The 24143-nt window shown below is 40.8% G+C and overlaps 2 protein-coding genes across 4 annotated transcripts in view; one reads left to right on the top strand and one right to left on the bottom strand.

Annotated features, from left to right (window-relative positions):
* The window catches only part of LOC110455141, a 39377-nt gene that overhangs the window by 3928 nt on the left and 11306 nt on the right, over nt 1-24143 (bottom strand). The window contains exon 1 of one of the 3 annotated variants that reach the window (XM_021505093.1): nt 6546-6627. The exons of 1 other annotated variant lie outside the window; for it this stretch is intronic. The gene's annotated coding sequence lies outside the window, so the exon portion shown is untranslated. Of the gene's footprint in view, nt 1-5463; nt 5597-6545; nt 6628-24143 lie in introns of those variants that run through there. One more of the 3 variants, XM_021505092.1, reaches the window with a different exon arrangement.
* Nucleotides 6952-23999, top strand: LOC110455142. Its single transcript, XM_021505095.1, has 2 exons — nt 6952-7011; nt 22940-23999. The coding sequence occupies exon 2, from the start codon at nt 22955-22957 to the stop codon at nt 23897-23899; it is 945 nt and encodes a 314-aa protein (XP_021360770.1). The 5' UTR covers nt 6952-7011; nt 22940-22954; the 3' UTR covers nt 23900-23999.

Here is a 24143-nt window from a genome sequence, read left to right as displayed (position 1 = left end):
AAAATGTAAAAAAAAAAGAATTTATTTCATCGTACTTTGTGATCTGATCATTTGGTTTAAAATACATTTTCAACAATCTGTTTTACAGAATGGTCGAACAGTCATTTTTGCAGGTAAAAGATCGGGTTTTCTATGGTAAACAGTTCCGGCCAATCGGCGACCGTCATTTGAAAACTATTTGGGGAATATCCATCATAATTTAATTTTGACGTCACGTCATGGTAGGTCTCCGACTACCCCAGAAAGACACTAGCAGATTCTGATTGGAAATCATTCATCTGTTATGCTTCTGACTGTAATAAGATTAAAACATTTTTGGTTGCATTCTACAATTCTAGCACTGCCCAACCACGTACTCATTTACAGCTGAGTAGACTGTAAATTATATTGCTGCAAGATACAACACAGTGCCGTGACGTGACTCGAACCCGCAACCCTTCGGTCACGAGCCTGGCGTTCTACAACTAGACTACCGTGTATCCATAAACACCGATAAGTGTGATTATTCTAGTCAATTTAAGCAAGTTTCACGTTCTCAAAGAAGGAGCAGGGTAAGTCACAATGACAGCATAAGACCCTTGAGCACTGTCATAAATGTAGAAATTCTCCAATGAGTTCGAATCCAGGTCTAGCCCTGCTTTCTTTTTTAAACTAAGAAGAAGATGAAATGGACGCTGTTAATGACAAGATGGAGGGAATGATTGATGAGCAAAACAGACAATCTGACACAGTGCAGACTTGCTGTGCCGTTCTATGAAGAACAACTTGGTCTTCACAGGTCTTGGTGGCAACCAAGGGAAGAAGTGACGGAGGATAAACTACGTGACTTCATATTCTACGAGCTTAAGATCCATAGATTTGGAAAACATGTTAGCGAAAAACAAAGACCAATTTGTAGCTAGGTTCATCCACTACCAGGACCTCCAAAGAGTGACAAACAATTCGTACAAACTACAAGGTACGCCGTTTGGTATCCATGAACAGTTTCCCGCCGTTATTGAGGACCGCCGTAAGAAACTCTATCCTGTAATAAAGCGTCTCAAAAGTTCTGGAGAAAAGCCCTCCGTCAGACTTGTAAGAGACAGGCTGTATGTAAATGGCAAACTGCATGATGGTGATCACGAGGCTTCTGGCAATAGGGTGGGACAGTCGGCCCCGGCGGCCAGTTACGCGGCTACAGCTGCTGCAGGTAACTCGGATCATCGTGCATAGGATCAAGCGGAGAGTGACGCGCAACCGTATACGGCTGAGCGAGGCCTGTCGGTACTGTCGTGGAACATTGGTAATTATTATCAACAAGTATGACATCATGTGTCTCGGTGGATGTTGGTTATCTGAGAAAGACGAATTTGAGTTAGATGGTTATTGTAAATATGTCTTTCCGAGGAAAACTGGTATCGGTGGGGGTATTGTTATCTTCTATAAAAATTGCTTAAAACACAATATATCGATAGTTGAAAATATTTACGAAAGCGTAATATGGTTAAAACTTGAAAAAAATAAAAAATATTATAGGTACATTGTTTTTTGTTACTTTCCCGCCGAAAAATTATTTTCTGCGAAAATAACACAGAAGAAATAGATTTGTTTCAAATTCTGCAAGATTCCATTATAAATTATAGATCAAATCGTAAAGTGCACATAACTGGAGATTTCAATGCCAGAACTGGTACCAGACCTGATATGATAATTAATGATGGCTTGGGTAACGATGGTAATGTATTAATTGATGCTGTTGACTATCAATCTGATAGAGTGTATGATCTTACTGAGCGGAAAAGCATGGACAAATCTGTAAACTCTTTTGGAAGAAAGTTATTGTCTCTGTGTAAATCTACTTTTTTTTTTGATTGATTGATTGATAGGTTTTACGTCCGCTTCACTACCGGTGTATCGGTTATCCAGCAGACGAATGTAAATCTACTAGTTTTAGGATATTAAATGGACGTCACTCAGGTGACCCGGATGGAAGTGTTACTTTTTCAGTTCTATTGGTACAAACCTTATAGATTACCTTTTAGTTGAGGGTGACAATTTTCATAATGTAAAAGAATTTAAGTCTGGTAATGTTGTAACTATGCCTGATCACTCACCTTTATCTTTTAATTGAGATTAGATATAAATTTTGATGAAGAATTACCTGGAAATCAAACTCATGCTAGATATGTTTGTGAAAATGTAAAGTTGAGTGATAATAACGTAAACTCATTAGACAAAATCTTAGTCAAAATACCAATGTATTAAGTAAACTCCTCGTTACACCTTTGTTAAACAAGTCAGATGTCAAAGTATGTGTTGACAAACTTTGTTCTTTTCTAAATGAGATTTGTTTACCACTGTGAATGTACATAGATGTAAGTCAACTATAACTGATAATGTCTCAAAGAAAACAACTATTTAGCATGAGGATAAACCCTGGTTTAATCTTCCATGTAAGCAGAAATATAATATATACAAAGATGCCTTACATATAATCATAGAATATTAATTGAGAAAAAAACTGATTATAAGAAATTTGCATTAAGACTGAAAAGAGAATATCAGCGACAGGAGGGTGATATGATGGAGTATCTTAGAAAACACAACCCGAAACATTTTTATAAATACTTTTCGAAACGAAAATTTAAAGTTCTAACAAAATTTCTCTTGACAAATTCTACAATCATTTTAAAGATTTAAGTTGTCAAGGTTATCCAGTTCACGAGATAGGCGAAACAACTTAAGATGAAAATAATTTGTCATGTGTATTTGAAGAACTCGACAACCATATTACAGAAAAAGAAGTTATTTCTGCAATACATTAAGTTAAGTTGAGTAGAAATGAAAGTTGTGGTGGGGACAAAATGCTTAATGAACTTTTTATTGATTGCAAGGATATACTTGTTCCATATTTAATCAAACTTTTTAATTATATTTTTCAATTAGGGATTCTCCCCTGAAGCTTGGTCTACTGAGAGTATCACCCCAGTATATAAGAAAGGCGATATAGAAAATACAAATAATTACAAGGGCATTACTCTAGTCAGTTGTATGGGGAAGATGTTTACCTCCATATTGAATAAACGACTAGTGAATTGGGATGTTAAAAATAATGTAATAACAGACGCTCAATTTGGTTTTAGACCCGGACATTCAGCCGTTGATGCAATATTTGTACTTCAGACTTTAATTAATAGATATTTAAGTAGAAAAGGTGGTAGACTTTACTGTTGCTTTGTTGATTACAAGAAGGCTTTTGACGTAATCGACAGATCTCATATGTGGTGCAAATTGATTAAGCAGGCTGTTAGAGGGAAAATGTTACGTAAAATTCAATCGTTGTATAGTTCAGTTAAGTCATGTGTAAAGCACAATGATTTTCATTCAGGTTTTTTTTTCAAATACAATCGGTCTTTTCCAGGGGGAAATTTTCTCACCCATTTTATACTCCATGTTCGTCAATGACTGTGAAATTCATTTCATAAAAGAAAGTTGTCCATCTATTGAAATTAATTTAATTAACATTTTTCTTGTAATGTATGCTGACGATACGGTGCTATTTGCAGAAACGCCAGAAAATTTACAACATATTCTGGAAGCTCTGAAATCATATAATAACAAGTACTAACTCAATTTGAACACTGATAAGACGAAAATAGTAGTTTTCAGGAATGTTGGCGGGATAAGAAACACCGAAAAATGGTTTTACGACACTAAAGCGCTCCAAGTCGTCGACCAGTTTAATAACCTAGGCATGCTCTTTAATAACAACGGTAAATTGTATATCACTCAAAAGCATGTTGCAGATCAAGGTAATAAGGCATATTATGCGCTTTGTTAAAAGTTCAAAAATCATAATTTTAATATCAAAACACAATGTTCTGTATTCGACACTTATATTAATAGCGTCTTAAGTTACAGTGCAGAAGTATGGGGCTTTCATAAAGCACTTGATGTTGAAAAGATACACTAAGTAAGTAAGACTTCGAGTAAACAACAACAGGAAAAGGGTTCACCAATCGATCATTAAAAAACGTGAGGGTTTGAGGACTTTCCGTAAATTCATGTCCCACGCCGTGAGACTTTATCGGAGGTGAACATCCGTGAGATTTTATGCATATGTGCGATTCAATGTATGTAGCTATATTTAATCCTGTTATCGTACGGCATAGTATTATTAACATTGTAATATACTATTGTTATGATTTCACTGTATCGGAACCTTACGATGTTGGTGTATTTCAGTGTAAAATGCTGTCTCTTATGATGTCATTTTGTCGTACTGCACGATTAATGAGTTATCACGTATGCCATTGTACAATATGCATCATATTGCATTTGACTATTATTGTATACATGTATCATTGTATTTGGAATATACTGTACTATTTGTATGTCTACTCTCCGATGTGTCTTACACAAGGAATAAAACAATTATCCCGGTAACCGACTAATAACGTCCCTGATCAGTAGACTGTTCGTTTGTGTAATACGCGGGTTGTAAATAACAACACACACGCCGTTCTTGTGTGGTCTTGTCTTTAATCGGCGAAACAGTTCCGACACTACGACACACTGCACCCCGTATTCAGTTTTCAAAATTCCTACTAAATTGGCGATGTTTCGCACTACTACGTCAGGCGTGTTTCCAGGACGACTGAGACAGTTTCCCCCAATCTGAAGACACACTGCGCGTTCTCCAACCATGATGTTACCCCGTTGTAAACGATTGATCAGGTTCGGAGTGGTACCACCCGGGAAACCTGTCATATTAATCATATCACTTCGAAGCCCAAAATTCCAACATCGTTCGTCTTTTTTGACATATTGCTCTAACCGTGAAATAAAACTGTGTCCTAAAACAAGCACTGTCCCTGTCGGGTTGGGTCCCGTCTACTCCAACAATGTTAGAGGTTTTACACGGCGAAAAACTTTTGACAGGCGCTGCGTAACCTCTAACTGCCCATAGCTGATTTTCCCGATGCTGACGATCACATTTTCAAAGTTCGGATTAAGAAAGAGTATATCGTTTTAACATACATTTAAATGGTCAAAAGGGTCCAATAAATATTCCTTTCCGTAAATCCATGACTATATGAGAAAAAAATCGTGTCAAAGACATAAATAATGAGTTTTTCCTCATTCGAAGCGAAGCAGACAGCATTTGCCATGATTTTTCCGGTTAATACAAAAATGGAATACATGTAATGTTTCACAAGTGGAATACAAACAAACTCCGTATCTTTTCGTTCCGTTTGAAATCCCCCCTGCTATTTTGTATTAATCCAGAAGCAATGTTTTAAATGTGTGCTTCGGAAATGAGAGGTCGCAGTCGGCAAAATCATATCCGATTGAAAAAAGGCCGACCAGCGGCCTCTCATGTTATGGGAGTAGGTCCCGTCATGCTCAACCGTGACAATGTAAACAAAGAGTCTCATAAAAGTTCGTACGCCCACAAACAACAAATCATGCAAACATATTTACCAGTTGCAGCTCCGAAACGAATGAAATTGTTCACATGCAGTGTCGTGAGTCCAAAATGGGTTAAATGTAGGGTAATACTGACACAAATGTGTGTTTTTGTCAATATTCACAAAAACAGTCTGTGCACTGTTGCTGATCCCTGACGAAGGTGAAGTTCAAGTGCGCTCCACTCAACCGTGACCACTTAAGTTGACCAATCAGCGTTGACCGTTCACGTGATGTACGCGTGGTCAATATGTGTCTGGCGTAAGTGGAGCCGCTTGTGTAACCGAGGATAAAATGAATTAGAAATTCAAATAAGAATAAGTCTTATAAGTAAGACTTTGCATTTTTATTACGATTGTACCAGAAACACCTATGTGTTTATAAAAGTACCAACGTGGTCATTTACGACATCTGGTTAGAGTTAGACAGTTTAGATAGACGGAAATTCTCTGTATCCGATTAGGACACATTCCTGACAATATACGGGAACTATTCCCGGATGATTAGTGCTGCACTAGGTTTGCATACGAGTGCTGTTGCTTTTCTGTTAAAGCTGCTGAATTCACTTTCCAGTAAATGTGTATATATATGTATGTATTTACATGACTTTGAACCAATCAAATTGAGTTTGTCTCAATCATGTATTTTTATTTTTTCCCCTTCTTATATTTCCTGTTTCATGTATTTTCCCTCATTGACGCCTTGACTTAGTACGATCAATATATGTCATTTATGTAACCTTTGCTATGCCTTCACTTTATTGATATCTACTTATTTTTCTAATTCTTTATCTAAATATTATTACATTTTTATATGTACTCTTCATTTATGGAGGAATAAAGTCAAAGAAGAATAGAATATTAAACAAAGCGTAGCTGATCGAGTCATTTCGGTACATATATAACAACTATTGTACGTAGCCGAATCGACATCGATTTTTGTGGACAACTCGTACACATTTTACCCCTTTGTGTTTATACGCTTCACTGGTCATTTGTCTGATGAAGGTGACAGTGTAAATATCGTATTAGTCACGAAACGTTACATAGAAAATGTTATTGGTTGTGCAAAAAGAACTCTTCATAATCAATACTTACCAATCTGGATAATATAGATACTCATTCTACGTAAACACCATACTTCTTGAAGGATCCAAATATTTTTGTTGAGGTAACACAGTTCAAATAAAGTTTGTCTCTATAGACTATTTTTAAACTGGATGCTCAATGAACCAGAACAGAACACGATTCGACCCTTATAAGTACATTTAATGCTATTTTCCAGTGGTCAACAGAGATTTAAATATCTATTTAAGATAATGACAATGAAAATGTACAGCGACAAGGCCTCTGTTGAATCAAACCTAATTTACATTTCACCTTAGGGTAGCTTTACGTCTGGGTTACAATACACATCACTAGTATTTCTGGACGGTAACGATTTGAGTTCGGTCCTCATGTGTATAGGCAGGCAGCCAACATGTTAACACAGCTTGACCAGAGTAAATGAGAAATGGAGAGTTGGTGTACCCGTACATGTGTGTAATTTTCAACAAAAAGAAAGGTAAGTGATAGATTCAAATCAACGCATGACTGAATCCAACAAAATTAGATATGTCCGGTCTTTGAACCTCACTCTTTCCTACTACCTCTTAAAACGCTATCATATGTTTTCGTGATTATGATCACATACAAATACGGGTACCGGTACAAGATAATATACAATGAAATATAGATGTATGGTCCGACTATGGGTAGAATGTCATCTGCTGATCTTTTATGAATTGGATCTGTCCAATCTAAAGGTACATACGATGTATACGATATCGTCTGGTCCTTTATATTTCTAAATAGTATTATTTTTTTCCAAGAGGAACCGATGCCTACAACAACTAGCCCTCCCCAAGGGTCTCTTTCGTCTACCTGGGTATATTGATCAATTAAATGCCAGGTCATGTAAAAGGTCAATGTACATGTACCTACAGAAACATGGGCACAAGACATGGACAGTACATGTACCTACAGACACATGCGCACAAGACATGGTCAGTACATGTACCTACAGACACATGCGCACAAGACATGGACAATACATGTACCTACAGACATATGTGCACAAGAAATGGACAGTATATGTACATAAAGACACATGCGCACAAGACATGGACAGTATATGTACCTACAGACACATGTACACAAGACATGGAGAGTACATGTACCTACAGACACATGCGCACAAGACATGGACAGTACATGTACCTACAGTCACATGTGCACAAGACATGGACAGTACATGTACCTACAGACACATGCGCATAAGACATGGACAGTACATGTACCTACAGACACATGCGCACAGGACATGGACAGTACATGTACCTACATACACATGTGCACAAGACATGGACAATACATGTACATACAGACACATGCGCACAAGACATGGACATTACATGAACCTACAGAGACATGCGCACAAGACATGGACAGTACATGTACCTACATACACATGTGCACAAGACATGGACAATACATGTACATACAGACACATGCGCACAAGACATGGACAGTACCTGTACCTACAGACACATGCGCACAAGACATGGACATTACATGAACCTACAGAGACATGCGCACAAGACATGGACAGTACATGTACCTACGGACACATGTGCACAAGACATGGACAGTACATGTTCCTACAGACACATGTGCACAAGACATGGACAGTACATTTACCTACAGACACATGTGCACAAGACATGGACATAACATGTACGTACAGTCACATGTGCACAAGACATGGACAGTACATGTACCATGGAGAGTACATGTACCTACAGACACATGCGCACAAGACATGGTCAGTACATGTACCTACAGCCACATGCGCACAAGACATGGACAATACATGTACCTACAGACACATGCACACAAGACATGGACAGTACATGTACCTACAGACTCATGCGCACAAGACATGGACAGTACATGTACCTACAGTCACATGTGCACAAGACATGGACAGTACATGTACCATGGAGAGTACATGTACCTACAGACACATGCGCACAAGACAGGGACAGTACATGTACCTACAGACACATGTGCACAGCGCATAAGACATGGACAGTACATGTACCTACAGACACATTTGCACAAGACATGGACATTACATGTACCTACAGACACATGTACACAAGACCTGGATAGTACATGTACCTACAGACACATGCACACAGGACATGGCCAGTACATGTACCTACATACACATGTGCACAAGAAATGGACAATACATGTACCTACAGACACATGCGCACAAGACATGGTCAGTACATGTACCTACAGACACATGGGCACAAGACATGGACAGTACATGTACCTACAGACGCATGTGCACAAGACATGGACAGTACATGTACCTACAGCCTACAGGCACATGTGCACAAGACATGGACATTACATGTACCTACAGACACATGTACACAAGACCTGGACAGTACATGTACCTACAGACACATGCGCAGAAGACATGGACAGTACATGTACCTACAGACACATGGGCACAAGACATGGACAGTACATGTACCTACAGATACATGCGCACAAGACATGGACATTACATGTACCTACAGACACATGTGCACAAGACATGAACAGTACACGTACCTACAGACACATGTGTACAAGACATGGACAGTACATGTACCTACAGACACATGCACACAGGACATGGACAGTACATGTACCTACATACACATGTGCACAAGACATGGACAATACATGTACCTACAGACACATGCGCACAAGACATGGACATTACATGTACCTACAGACACATGCGCACAAGACATGGACAGTACATGTACCTACAGACACATGCGCACAAGACATGGACAGTACATGTACCTACAGACACATGCGCACAAGACATGGACAGTACATGTACCTACAGACACATGCGCACAAGACATGGACAGTACATGTACCTACAGACACATGCGCACAAGACATGGACAGTACATGTACCTACAGACACATGCGCACAAGACATGGACAGTACATGTACCTACAGACACATGCGCACAAGACATGGACAGTACATGTACCTACAGACACATGCGCACAAGACATGGACAGTACATGTACCTACAGACACATGCGCACAAGACATGGACAGTACATGTACCTACAGACACATGCGCACAAGACATGGACAGTACATGTACCTACAGACACATGCGCACAAGACATGGACAGTACATGTACCTACAGACACATGCGCACAAGACATGGACAGTACATGTACCTACAGACACATGCGCACAAGACATGGACAGTACATGTACCTACAGACACATGCGCACAAGACATGGACAGTACATGTACCTACAGACACATGCGCACAAGACATGGACAGTACATGTACCTACAGACACATGCGCACAAGACATGGACAGTACATGTACCTACAGACACATGCGCACAAGACATGGACAGTACATGTACCTACAGACACATGCGCACAAGACATGGACAGTACATGTACCTACAGACACATGCGCACAAGACATGGACAGTACATGTACCTACAGACACATGCGCACAAGACATGGACAGTACATGTACCTACAGACACATGCGCACAAGACATGGACAGTACATGTACCTACAGACACATGCGCACAAGACATGGACAGTACATGTACCTACAGACACATGCGCACAAGACATGGACAGTACATGTACCTACAGACACATGCGCACAAGACATGGACAGTACATGTACCTACAGACACATGCGCACAAGACATGGACAGTACATGTACCTACAGACACATGCGCACAAGACATGGACAGTACATGTACCTACAGACACATGCGCACAAGACATGGACAGTACATGTACCTACAGACACATGCGCACAAGACATGGACAGTACATGTACCTACAGACACATGCGCACAAGACATGGACAGTACATGTACCTACAGACACATGCGCACAAGACATGGACAGTACATGTACCTACAGACACATGCGCACAAGACATGGACAGTACATGTACCTACAGACACATGCGCACAAGACATGGACAGTACATGTACCTACAGACACATGCGCACAAGACATGGACAGTACATGTACCTACAGACACATGCGCACAAGACATGGACAGTACATGTACCTACAGACACATGCGCACAAGACATGGACAGTACATGTACCTACAGACACATGCGCACAAGACATGGACAGTACATGTACCTACAGACACATGCGCACAAGACATGGACAGTACATGTACCTACAGACACATGCGCACAAGACATGGACAGTACATGTACCTACAGACACATGCGCACAAGACATGGACAGTACATGTACCTACAGACACATGCGCACAAGACATGGACAGTACATGTACCTACAGACACATGCGCACAAGACATGGACAGTACATGTACCTACAGACACATGCGCACAAGACATGGACAGTACATGTACCTACAGACACATGCGCACAAGACATGGACAGTACATGTACCTACAGACACATGCGCACAAGACATGGACAGTACATGTACCTACAGACACATGCGCACAAGACATGGACAGTACATGTACCTACAGACACATGCGCACAAGACATGGACAGTACATGTACCTACAGACACATGCGCACAAGACATGGACAGTACATGTACCTACAGACACATGCGCACAAGACATGGACAGTACATGTACCTACAGACACATGCGCACAAGACATGGACAGTACATGTACCTACAGACACATGCGCACAAGACATGGACAGTACATGTACCTACAGACACATGCGCACAAGACATGGACAGTACATGTACCTACAGACACATGCGCACAAGACATGGACAGTACATGTACCTACAGACACATGCGCACAAGACATGGACAGTACATGTACCTACAGACACATGCGCACAAGACATGGACAGTACATGTACCTACAGACACATGCGCACAAGACATGGACAGTACATGTACCTACAGACACATGCGCACAAGACATGGACAGTACATGTACCTACAGACACATGCGCACAAGACATGGACAGTACATGTACCTACAGACACATGCGCACAAGACATGGACAGTACATGTACCTACAGACACATGCGCACAAGACATGGACAGTACATGTACCTACAGACACATGCGCACAAGACATGGACAGTACATGTACCTACAGACACATGCGCACAAGACATGGACAGTACATGTACCTACAGACACATGCGCACAAGACATGGACAGTACATGTACCTACAGACACATGCGCACAAGACATGGACAGTACATGTACCTACAGACACATGCGCACAAGACATGGACAGTACATGTACCTACAGACACATGCGCACAAGACATGGACAGTACATGTACCTACAGACACATGCGCACAAGACATGGACAGTACATGTACCTACAGACACATGCGCACAAGACATGGACAGTACATGTACCTACAGACACATGCGCACAAGACATGGACAGTACATGTACCTACAGACACATGCGCACAAGACATGGACAGTACATGTACCTACAGACACATGCGCACAAGACATGGACAGTACATGTACCTACAGACACATGCGCACAAGACATGGACAGTACATGTACCTACAGACACATGCGCACAAGACATGGACAGTACATGTACCTACAGACACATGCGCACAAGACATGGACAGTACATGTACCTACAGACACATGCGCACAAGACATGGACAGTACATGTACCTACAGACACATGCGCACAAGACATGGACAGTACATGTACCTACAGACACATGCGCACAAGACATGGACAGTACATGTACCTACAGACACATGCGCACAAGACATGGACAGTACATGTACCTACAGACACATGCGCACAAGACATGGACAGTACATGTACCTACAGACACATGCGCACAAGACATGGACAGTACATGTACCTACAGACACATGCGCACAAGACATGGACAGTACATGTACCTACAGACACATGCGCACAAGACATGGACAGTACATGTACCTACAGACACATGCGCACAAGACATGGACAGTACATGTACCTACAGACACATGCGCACAAGACATGGACAGTACATGTACCTACAGACACATGCGCACAAGACATGGACAGTACATGTACCTACAGACACATGCGCACAAGACATGGACAGTACATGTACCTACAGACACATGCGCACAAGACATGGACAGTACATGTACCTACAGACACATGCGCACAAGACATGGACAGTACATGTACCTACAGACACATGCGCACAAGACATGGACAGTACATGTACCTACAGACACATGCGCACAAGACATGGACAGTACATGTACCTACAGACACATGCGCACAAGACATGGACAGTACATGTACCTACAGACACATGCGCACAAGACATGGACAGTACATGTACCTACAGACACATGCGCACAAGACATGGACAGTACATGTACCTACAGACACATGCGCACAAGACATGGACAGTACATGTACCTACAGACACATGCGCACAAGACATGGACAGTACATGTACCTACAGACACATGCGCACAAGACATGGACAGTACATGTACCTACAGACACATGCGCACAAGACATGGACAGTACATGTACCTACAGACACATGCGCACAAGACATGGACAGTACATGTACCTACAGACACATGCGCACAAGACATGGACAGTACATGTACCTACAGACACATGCGCACAAGACATGGACAGTACATGTACCTACAGACACATGCGCACAAGACATGGACAGTACATGTACCTACAGACACATGCGCACAAGACATGGACAGTACATGTACCTACAGACACATGCGCACAAGACATGGACAGTACATGTACCTACAGACACATGCGCACAAGACATGGACAGTACATGTACCTACAGACACATGCGCACAAGACATGGACAGTACATGTACCTACAGACACATGCGCACAAGACATGGACAGTACATGTACCTACAGACACATGCGCACAAGACATGGACAGTACATGTACCTACAGACACATGCGCACAAGACATGGACAGTACATGTACCTACAGACACATGCGCACAAGACATGGACAGTACATGTACCTACAGACACATGCGCACAAGACATGGACAGTACATGTACCTACAGACACATGCGCACAAGACATGGACAGTACATGTACCTACAGACACATGCGCACAAGACATGGACAGTACATGTACCTACAGACACATGCGCACAAGACATGGACAGTACATGTACCTACAGACACATGCGCACAAGACATGGACAGTACATGTACCTACAGACACATGCGCACAAGACATGGACAGTACATGTACCTACAGACACATGCGCACAAGACATGGACAGTACATGTACCTACAGACACATGCGCACAAGACATGGACAGTACATGTACCTACAGACACATGCGCACAAGACATGGACAGTACATGTACCTACAGACACATGCGCACAAGACATGGACAGTACATGTACCTACAGACACATGCGCACAAGACATGGACAGTACATGTACCTACAGACACATGCGCACAAGACATGGACAGTACATGTACCTACAGACACATGCGCACAAGACATGGACAGTACATGTACCTACAGACACATGCGCACAAGACATGGACAGTACATGTACCTACAGACACATGCGCACAAGACATGGACAGTACATGTACCTACAGACACATGCGCACAAGACATGGACAGTACATGTACCTACAGACACATGCGCACAAGACATGGACAGTACATGTACCTACAGACACATGCGCACAAGACATGGACAGTACATGTACCTACAGACACATGCGCACAAGACATGGACAGTACATGTACCTACAGACACATGCGCACAAGACATGGACAGTACATGTACCTACAGACACATGCGCACAAGACATGGACAGTACATGTACCTACAGACACATGCGCACAAGACATGGACAGTACATGTACCTACAGACACATGCGCACAAGACATGGACAGTACATGTACCTACAGACACATGCGCACAAGACATGGACAGTACATGTACCTACAGACACATGCGCACAAGACATGGACAGTACATGTACCTACAGACACATGCGCACAAGACATGGACAGTACATGTACCTACAGACACATGCGCACAAGACATGGACAGTACATGTACCTACAGACACATGCGCACAAGACATGGACAGTACATGTACCTACAGACACATGCGCACAAGACATGGACAGTACATGTACCTACAGACACATGCGCACAAGACATGGACAGTACATGTACCTACAGACACATGCGCACAAGACATGGACAGTACATGTACCTACAGACACATGCGCACAAGACATGGACAGTACATGTACCTACAGACACATGCGCACAAGACATGGACAGTACATGTACCTACAGACACATGCGCACAAGACATGGACAGTACATGTACCTACAGACACATGCGCACAAGACATGGACAGTACATGTACCTACAGACACATGCGCACAAGACATGGACAGTACATGTACCTACAGACACATGCGCACAAGACATGGACAGTACATGTACCTACAGACACATGCGCACAAGACATGGACAGTACATGTACCTACAGACACATGCGCACAAGACATGGACAGTACATGTACCTACAGACACATGCGCACAAGACATGGACAGTACATGTACCTACAGACACATGCGCACAAGACATGGACAGTACATGTACCTACAGACACATGCGCACAAGACATGGACAGTACATGTACCTACAGACACATGCGCACAAGACATGGACAGTACATGTACCTACAGACACATGCGCACAAGACATGGACAGTACATGTACCTACAGACACATGCGCACAAGACATGGACAGTACATGTACCTACAGACACATGCGCACAAGACATGGACAGTACATGTACCTACAGACACATGCGCACAAGACATGGACAGTACATGTACCTACAGACACATGCGCACAAGACATGGACAGTACATGTACCTACAGACACATGCGCACAAGACATGGACAGTACATGTACCTACAGACACATGCGCACAAGACATGGACAGTACATGTACCTACAGACACATGCGCACAAGACATGGACAGTACATGTACCTACAGACACATGCGCACAAGACATGGACAGTACATGTACCTACAGACACATGCGCACAAGACATGGACAGTACATGTACCTACAGACACATGCGCACAAGACATGGACAGTACATGTACCTACAGACACATGCGCACAAGACATGGACAGTACATGTACCTACAGACACATGCGCACAAGACATGGACAGTACATGTACCTACAGACACATGCGCACAAGACATGGACAGTACATGTACCTACAGACACATGCGCACAAGACATGGACAGTACATGTACCTACAGACACATGCGCACAAGACATGGACAGTACATGTACCTACAGACACATGCGCACAAGACATGGACAGTACATGTACCTACAGACACATGCGCACAAGACATGGACAGTACATGTACCTACAGACACATGCGCACAAGACATGGACAGTACATGTACCTACAGACACATGCGCACAAGACATGGACAGTACATGTACCTACAGACACATGCGCACAAGACATGGACAGTACATGTACCTACAGACACATGCGCACAAGACATGGACAGTACATGTACCTACAGACACATGCGCACAAGACATGGACAGTACATGTACCTACAGACACATGCGCACAAGACATGGACAGTACATGTACCTACAGACACATGCGCACAAGACATGGACAGTACATGTACCTACAGACACATGCGCACAAGACATGGACAGTACATGTACCTACAGACACATGTGCACAAGACATGGACAGTACATGTACCTACAGACACATGCGCACAAGACATGGACATTACATGGACCTATAGACACATGTGCACAAGACATGGACAGTACATGTACCTACAGACACATGTGCACAAGACATGGACAGTACATGGACCTATAGACACATGTGCACAAGACATTGACAGTACATGTACCTACAGACACATGTGCACAAGATATGGACAGTACATGTACCTACAGATACATGCGCACAAGACATGGACAGTACATGGACCTACAGACACATGCGCCCAAGACATGGACAGTACATGTACCTACAGACACAGGTGCACAAGATATGGACAGTACATGTACCTACAGATACATGCGCACAAGACATGGACAGTACATGCTTCTACAGACAGATGCGCACAAGACATGGACAGTACATGAACCTACAGACACATGCCCACAAGACATGGACATTACATGGACCTATAAGACATGGACAGTACATGTACCTACATACACATGCGCACAGGACATGGACAATACATGTACCTACAGACACATGTGCACAAGATATGGACAGTACATGGACCTACAGATATATGTGCACAAGACATGGACAGTACAAGTACCTACAGACACATGCGCACAAGACATTGACATTACATGTACCTACATGTGCACAAGACATGGACAGTACATGGACCTACAGACACATGCGCCCAAGACATGGACAGTACATGTACCTACCGACACATGTCCACAAGACATGGACATAACATGTACCTACAGACACATGCGCACAAGACATTGACATTACATGTACCTACAGACACATGCGCACAAGACATGGACAGTACAGGAACACCACAAAGAACACTTCGTCCCATGATTTCACAAACACACGATTTTCTCCGGGTACTCCGACTTTCCTCCACAACCAAAACCTGGCACGTCCTTAAAAAAGCCAAACAAACTAAACCAAACCCAGGATACGACCAAACACTGAACTTTGCATTTGATGTTTGACTTTGATATTGATAATTTTATAATTAATTAAAGTAATTTCGGACACGAAAACCATACTTTACGGGACTTTTATGAAAAATTACTAAGACAGAATAATCATTTTAATTTGATTTATATTTAAACACTTTAGTATATTATCACGGATCAAAGTTCTGATATTATGAATATTTATAATTCACTCATGCAAGGACCAGTACGATTATCATATCTTGTTCATATACACAAGAAAGACAAAAAATAACCACCTTCCATACAAAAGTATTTGAGAGTGTACACTTAAATAAAAAACACAAAATAAACATGCTCATCGTTTACCTTCATGAAGCTGTAACTTTCTACATTTTGCTGTAACATTGCTTTCTATAAAAGCAAACAAATGCACAACGACCATGACAACAACATTAAGTTACGTCAACGTTTTCCATGTGATGTGCGAACTTCAAAACAAATACTGAAATATATCACTTTTACAAATGATTTTTCAGCTTAGATTTAAATGATATAATCACAACGCGGCAATACAATAGAAATGCCGTTTTCGAAAATTCTGAACAACTCTTACTCGGCCGTTCGGAACACCTAGCAACAACGAATCATAATTTGTAATAATAAGTAACTAAACACGTTTTCTTAAGTGTATATACTGATACACATTGTTAAATTAAGTCAATAATCCATTCACTTAGTTTTATTGTTGACCAAAGCTTACATTTATCGTTCTTTGTTAAATCCGGATATGCACAACCGTCTACGCACAATTACTATCGCCACATGAAAACTTTCCGGAATCCGCCACCCGGCATACCGTTTTGTGCTTATCTAGCCCGAGTGTCAATAGCCACTTTGTAAATATATACCAATAGTTCCTCTTAGGTTTAAAAATGAAAGCATGGACTAGACATGGATTCGAAACCAGGACCTTATATTTGTATACCCCCCCCCCTTTTTTTTTTAAACCGACTTAGCTACATGATCAACGGAAGTGTTTTGGCCCAACATTTATATCCAAATCGAAATTAAGGAGAGATTACTGTATACTGGAAAAAGTCAGAGCGCAGTGGGACAGGAATTCTTAAAATTACTGCAAGCACCTACTTCTCCCTCTGTTGTAAATGTTTCTTTATAATGCCGAGAAATACGTTAAGATCAGTATTAAGTATGAACAGTATGTACATGTATATATCAAAACGCTTAAATTAAACATTAAAAAGATTTTATAAAAATGAAAATTGATATGGGTTCACCTGCCCGGCCACGTGGGCTTTCTCCGGGTACTCCGGTTTCTCCTTCATTAACACCCCCACGCGCTTACATCCGGGCCAACAAGACTGACTAATATAAATTGATATAACTTGTTTCATAATTGTTCTAAAATAAATCACGTTTATTTTGTTATACTATAGAAATATGTCCTTTATAGAAACATACGTTGAAATAGTATAATGTATTTTCCCAACTCAGCAGGTCGAGGAATGAGAACAGAATATAGCTATTAATAACCACGCCATGATATAAGTGGCAACTTATGTGGGAACCACTTGCACAATTCTAGATAAACCTTTTTGGCCTTTTCGGAGACACAAAAGCGACAAATATAAATCTGATGTACCCATGCCATTATTTGGTATCTTCCTATTTTCTCTCTGTTTGCTAGCACTATTTTTGATTCCTTGCACCTTGCTTTGTAATCTTGTTTAAATGTAATTTCGAGCGTTGACACTTTCGCACCTTGTTTTGTAATCTTGTTGAGATGTAATATCGGGCGTTGACACTTTCGCACCTTGTTTTGCAATCTTGTTGAGATGTAATATCGAGCGTTGACACTTTCGCACCTTGCGTTGTAATCTTGTTGAGATGAAATATCGAGCGTTGATACTTTCGCACCTTGCTTTATAATCTTGTTGAGATATAATATCGAGCGTTGACACTTTCGCACCTTGCCTTGTTATCTTGTTGAGATGTAATATCGGGCGTTGAGACTTTCGCACCTTGTTTTGCAATCTTGTTGAGGTGTAATATCGAGCGTTGACACTTTCGCACCTTGTTTTATAATCTTGTTGAGAGGTAATAACGAGCGTTGATGCTTTCGCACCTTGCTTTATAATCTTGTTGGGATGTAATATCGAGCGTTGACACTTTCGCAACTTGCTTTATAATCTTGTTGAGATGTAATATAGAGCGTTGACACTTTCGCACCTTGCTTTGTAATATTGTTGAGATGTAATATCGAGCGTTGACACTTCCGCACCTTGCTTTATAATCTTGTTGAGATATAATATCGAGCGTTGACACTTTCGCACCTTGCTTTGTGATCTTGTTGAGATGTAATATCGAGCGTTGAAACTTTCGCACCTTGCTTTATAATCTTGTTAAGATGAAATATCGAGCGTTGACACTTTCGCACCTTGCGTTGTAATCTTGTTGAGATGAAATATCGAGCGTTGACACTTTCGCACCTTGCGTTGTAATCTTGTTGAGATGAAATATCGAGCGTTGACACTTTCGCACCTTGTTTTGTAGTCTTGTTGAGATGTAATATCGAGCGTTGAAACTTTCGCACCTTGCTTTGTAATCTTGTTGAGAATCTTGTTTAAATGTAATTTCGAGCGTTGACACTTTCGCACCTTGTTTTGTAGTCTTGTTGAGATGTAATATCGAGCGTTGACAATTTCGCACCTTGCTTTGTAATCTTGTTGAGATGAAATATCGAGCGTTGATTCTTTCGCACCTTGCTTTGTAATCTTGTTTAGATGTAATATCGAGCGTTGACACTTTCGCAACTTGCTTTATAATCTTGTTGAGATGTAATATCGGGCGTTGAGACTTTCGCACCTTGTTTTGCAATCTTGTTGAGGTGTAATATCGAGCGTTGACACTTTCGCACTTTGCTTTGTAATCTTGTTGAGATGTAATTTCGAGCGTTGATACTTTCGCTCCTTGCTTTGTAATCTTGTTTAGATGTAATATCGAGCGTTGATACTTTCGCACCTTGCTTTGTGATCTTGTTTAGATGTAATATCGGGCGTTGACGCTTTCGCACCTTGCTTTATAATCTTGTTGAGACGTAATATCGAGCGTTGGCACTTTCGCACCTTGCTTTATAATCTTGTTAAGATGTAATATCGAGCTTTGACACTTTCGCACCTTGCTTTGTAATCTTGATGAGATGTAATATCGAGCGTTGACACTTTCTCACCTTGCTTTGTAATCTTGTTGAGATGTAACATGCCATTATTTGGTATCTTCCTATTTTCTCTCTGTTTGCTAGCACTATTTTTGATTCCTTGCACCTTGCTTTGTAATCTTGTTTAAATGTAATTTCGAGCGTTGACACTTTCGCACCTTGTTTTATAATCTTGTTGAGAGGTAATAACGAGCGTTGATGCTTTCGCACCTTGCTTTATAATCTTGTTGGGATGTAATATCGAGCGTTGACACTTTCGCTCCTTGTTTTGTAATCTTGAGATGTAATATCGGGCGTTGACACTTTCGCAGCTTGCTTTGTAATCTTGTTGAGATGTAATATCGGGCGTTTACACTTTCGCACCTTGTTTTGCAATCTTGTTGAGATGTAATATCGAGCGTTGACTCTTTCGCACCTTGCTTTATAATCTTGTTGCGATGTAATATCGAGCGTTGACACTTTCGCACCATGCTTTGTAATCTTGTTGAGATGTAATATCGATCGTTGACACTTTCGCACCTTGTTTTGTAATCGTGTTGAGATGTAATATCGGGCGTTGACACTTTCGCACCTTGCTTTGTAATCCTGTTGGATGTAATAATCGAGCGTTGACACTTTCGAGATAACCTGCGTTTCTGATACAACTTTTTCCGACTATCCCATGCTGATGGCCACACACTTACAACAAAACGTTTCGATAGATACAAGTATATGTCAATTTCAGGTAGTATTATGGGCAAGTGTTATGCTTGCCTTTGATCTAATTGAGGAATTTATACATCTATGACAATGCTCACTTATGCTGTCATTGTGACTTACCCTGCTCCTTCTTTGAAAACGTGAAAGTTGCTTAATGCGACTAGAATAATCACACTTATCGGTATATATGGATGCACGGTAGTCTAGTGGTAGAACGCCGGGGTCGTGACCGAAGGGTTGTGTGTTCTAGTCACGTCACGGCACTGTGTTGTATCTTTGAGCAAGATACTTTACTTGTCAAAGTCTACTCAGCTGTAAATGAGTACGTGGTTGGGCAGTGCTAGAATTGTAGAATGCAACCAAAAATGTTATAATCCAATACCAGTCAGAACCATAACAGATGAATGATTTCCAATCATAATCTGCTCTTGTCTTTCCGGAGAAGTCTGGGACCTACCATGACGTGACGTCAAAATTAAATTATGATGGATATTCCCCAAATAGTTTTCAAATGACGGTCGCCGATTGGCCGGAATTGTTTACCATAGAAAACCCGATCTTTTTCCTGCAGAAATGTCTGTTCGACCATTCTGTAAGACAGTTTGTCTAAAATGTATTTTAAACCAAATGATCAGATCACAAAGTACGATGAAATAAATTCTTTCTTTTTACATTTTTTTTTTACTTAAATCTAAGGACTGAACTGTTTCTTTTTAATATTTATGACGGTGTGCAGAACAATTTCGTTCGAATATATTTTCACAGATTCATCATTGAATATTTTTGAACGGATCTCTGTTGCATACCATAAATGTTAAAAAGGTGTTTTCAAATCTTAAAAAAAAAAGACTGAAGATTGAAATCAGAAACAATTTAACAGTCATAACAATCTATGAGTATAACATGAATTGATGACAACCTGTTAAAATAGAGATATCAATAATTATTGAAAATGGTATAATAACAATCCGTAATACAAATTATGTATTTTACCAGGAAACATATAAATAAGGATTTAGAACATTAAGTTTTCTTTCTGCATAAATATTCAAGAAAGTGTAACAGGGTTCTAAATATATGTCCAATGCAAATTTTGTCGATCAGAATATGATGGCAATGTTGGGTATAAAGTGTAATCATTTTGTAAAATAATAATTAATGCAACAGGCAACGGCGGATTGGTCGAGTGGTTTACATTCCAGCCTTCCACGCATGCGGCCGGATTTCGATCCCAGAAGTCGTCGTACACATGGATAAAATGGTCTGCGGTCGATGTTGTGGTATCTGTGCTGTAGCATTCAAGTGAGGTGATACTATAAATGATGCCGTTGGAAGCACGGTCCCACTACAAACAGAACACAGTACATCTCCAGCACACACAAAGCATAAACACAAATGGAGATATTAGCCAGGTGGCATAGGACTAGAAATTAGCGCCTTATAAGGCAGCTTCTGAATTCCTCAAATATTGTATTGATTAATGTTTATGCTAATTGTATTAATTGTATATCTATGTAGTATAAAGCGCTTTAGAGTGACCGATGTTAGCTAGATATGGCGCTATATCAAATGTATATATATTAGTCCTTATTTTCATATCTTCCTGTGTCAACGTTTTATATTTATACTGTTATTAAGAATTGAAAAAAACATCTATGATTCCTTTTGTACTTTCAGGCTGAAGAAACCAGTATGAATTTATTGAAGACGTTTTGGATCTTTGTGGTTATCACTGGATCTGTCGGATATATCTACATCCGGTATTCGTCTCGTGCATTTAGTTATTTCTATAAGGAAGAAGATGCAAGACAATTCCATCAGAATCCTTACAGAAAGCAACCCCCACTAATTACAATGTTTACGTCATGGATGACCTTCCCTAAAAGATTCAAAGTGTATAACAGCACTTTACGTAACTGGCCTCTACTACAGCCTCATGTGAACATCATACTGTTCACCAATGATAAAATTCCGGACAAATATAAACAGTTAGGATGGATGGTGCTACCAGTTAGACGACAAGTCAAAGGCCATCCCGTTCTTAAGGATATGTTCATAGAAGCCATGCAACTGCAACCAGATTCAAAACTATATGGATTTGCTAATGGGGATATACTTTTCACTGATTCTTTCATCAAAAGTTTACAGGAAATTACAAATTCGTCTTTAGTTGTTAATCGGACATATATGGTAGTGGGTCGCCGGATGGACACGCCGAATGTCACACTCAAAGAAGCAAGTTCTTGGAAGAATATTGAAAGAGCTGCCAAGAGAGGAAAGTTGATGAATGAATGGTTGGGAATCGATTACTTCATTACATCCCGAAGCTACCACTGGAAAGATATACCGGAAGTTCAAATCGGCCAAAAACTCTATGATAATTGGCTGGTACGGGACGCTCGGAAAATGGGTCACGTGGTCATTGATGCTACAAGCACTCTTCTAGCAGTTCATCAAAATGCACCCTACCCTGCACGCCACGGGAACATGAATCAAAATAATAAATATTTTACCGAATCCTATCACACTATATATCAGCAGGGAGTAATCGCGTGCTGCAGGTTTCACACAATGTATACAAATCATACAATAAAGATTCGGAGACGGAAACACATACCAAGACAATGCACATTGTGATAAAGATGTAATAGCTTGGTTCAGTTCCCTCCCTGACAAAATGCTTCAATCAAGTGTTTTTTGCATTCGGTTTTATTTTCAATTCAATGTTCATAGTAAGGATGTATTCGACATTTATCCTTTGTATATACATGTTTGTATGCCTGTAGATTTTCTTTTGAGTTTGTTTTTCATTCCAATCAAATTCCATCACAGACATTTTCTTTAATATTTTAAGAAATTCTAGAAACAGATTTTTCGTCAA

The sequence above is a fragment of the Mizuhopecten yessoensis genome, unplaced genomic scaffold (genome assembly GCF_002113885.1).
Source record: "Mizuhopecten yessoensis strain PY_sf001 unplaced genomic scaffold, ASM211388v2 scaffold8149, whole genome shotgun sequence".
In the NCBI taxonomy this organism is placed as follows: domain Eukaryota; kingdom Metazoa; phylum Mollusca; class Bivalvia; order Pectinida; family Pectinidae; genus Mizuhopecten; species Mizuhopecten yessoensis.
Note: the sequence above shows the minus strand (reverse complement) of the source record. Positions and strands in the feature narration are given on the sequence as shown.

What these genes read in the sequence shown, in the direction of transcription:
- LOC110455142 (XM_021505095.1), top strand. Translation starts at nt 22,955, where the DNA reads ATGAATTTATTGAAGACGTTTTGGATCTTTGTGGTTATCACTGGATCT.